At 37.9% G+C, this 1,207-nt stretch overlaps 1 protein-coding gene across 1 annotated transcript in view; it reads left to right on the top strand.

The window, feature by feature from the left end:
• LOC125035417 (ankyrin repeat domain-containing protein 13C-like) overlaps positions 1-989 on the top strand; it is a 16,509-nt gene extending 15,520 nt beyond the window's left edge. The window contains exon 11 of the mRNA XM_047627796.1: positions 855-989. Within this exon, the coding sequence (XP_047483752.1) occupies positions 855-870 (16 nt within the window). The 3' untranslated portion in view covers positions 871-989. The remainder of the gene's footprint in view (positions 1-854) is intronic.
• The last annotated feature ends 218 nt before the right edge of the window (positions 990-1,207 follow it).

The raw sequence follows: 1,207 nt of genomic DNA, 5'->3' as shown, positions 1-1,207 counted from the left end.
TGTTGGCTTTCCTTTTTCCTTTTTGATTCTAGATATTCATAATGGCTGACCTTTAATTTTCATTTTTATGTCACTGACTTTTACATCTAACGCCCCAAACAAATTAATGATGCTACTGTATATCCGTGTCTTGTCCGTGTGCCCTTTTTCATTTGTTTTTGTTTCTAACCATGTGGGTATGTGACTCATTAACTTCTGTGGAGATGTGAATTACAGCAAATGATTATTTTTGTTTGCTTGGTGATATATAATTTGAGCATCATATAGATTTAAGTCTGTAGTTTCCTCTCTCCCTTTCATCTCAGTAACATATGTATGTATGGTTTGACTAGGTTCAATATTCTCATTTTTTTGCATATTAACACGTCTGTAGTCTCACGTCATTGGAATGCTGTCCATTATTACTGTAAATTTTCAAAGCAAAGTGAATGACACCAGATGGGGTCCATTTTTCAACACATAGGATGATTGAGTACAGAGCGAGAGACAGGGTGTGATGATTTATGATTATTTCCCTCTTATTCTCTTCTTTTGTATGCGGAAATATTGATTCTTTGAAGTAGTAAAATAAGAGGTATTTCATATTAATTACAGTTGCTTAAAAAACTGTTTATAAGTAAGACTGTCATTTTATTTTCTCTTTCATTCAAAATGTTGGCAAATCATTTTATTGTTGCCTTTCCACATAGGGAGTGAGTTTTATTCCTTTTATAAAACTTTCTTTCTATGATTGTATTTGTGATATTAGCAGCAGCTAGGATCTGAGGTATATAGTTTGCTTTGGAAATGTATTTTGTCATTTGTACAACTAACATTGATCAAATTTGAACTAAACTATTTCCCTTTGTATGCAGGTTCCCTGAATTATGACGGTATGAGGACCTAAGTCTTGTGAGTATCTCCAGTGTGCAGGAGCCCCAACAACCGCATGAATATCGTGTCATTGGATCAAGGATCGGTGAATCTTCATTAACTGGTGCATGCGTCAGTACTGCCAGATGTGGAGGGTATGGAGGTACGGCCCGTCTGCTAACCCTTCTCCCGTGTACCACCCCACCTCTGCTCACTCCGTCACAGTGTACAGCACAGCTGTCGTCACCCTTCCAGCTAGAATGTGGAAGACAAGGACTTTCCAGGGAGCCCTCCTTTTATGCCATAGCCTCAGTACAGTCTGGTTCTAGTCACAATCAAGCAGACTCTGCTTGTG

The sequence above is a fragment of the Penaeus chinensis genome, chromosome 19, assembly GCF_019202785.1.
Source record: "Penaeus chinensis breed Huanghai No. 1 chromosome 19, ASM1920278v2, whole genome shotgun sequence".
NCBI classification, from domain to species: Eukaryota; Metazoa; Arthropoda; class Malacostraca; order Decapoda; family Penaeidae; genus Penaeus; species Penaeus chinensis.
Note: the sequence above shows the minus strand (reverse complement) of the source record. Positions and strands in the feature narration are given on the sequence as shown.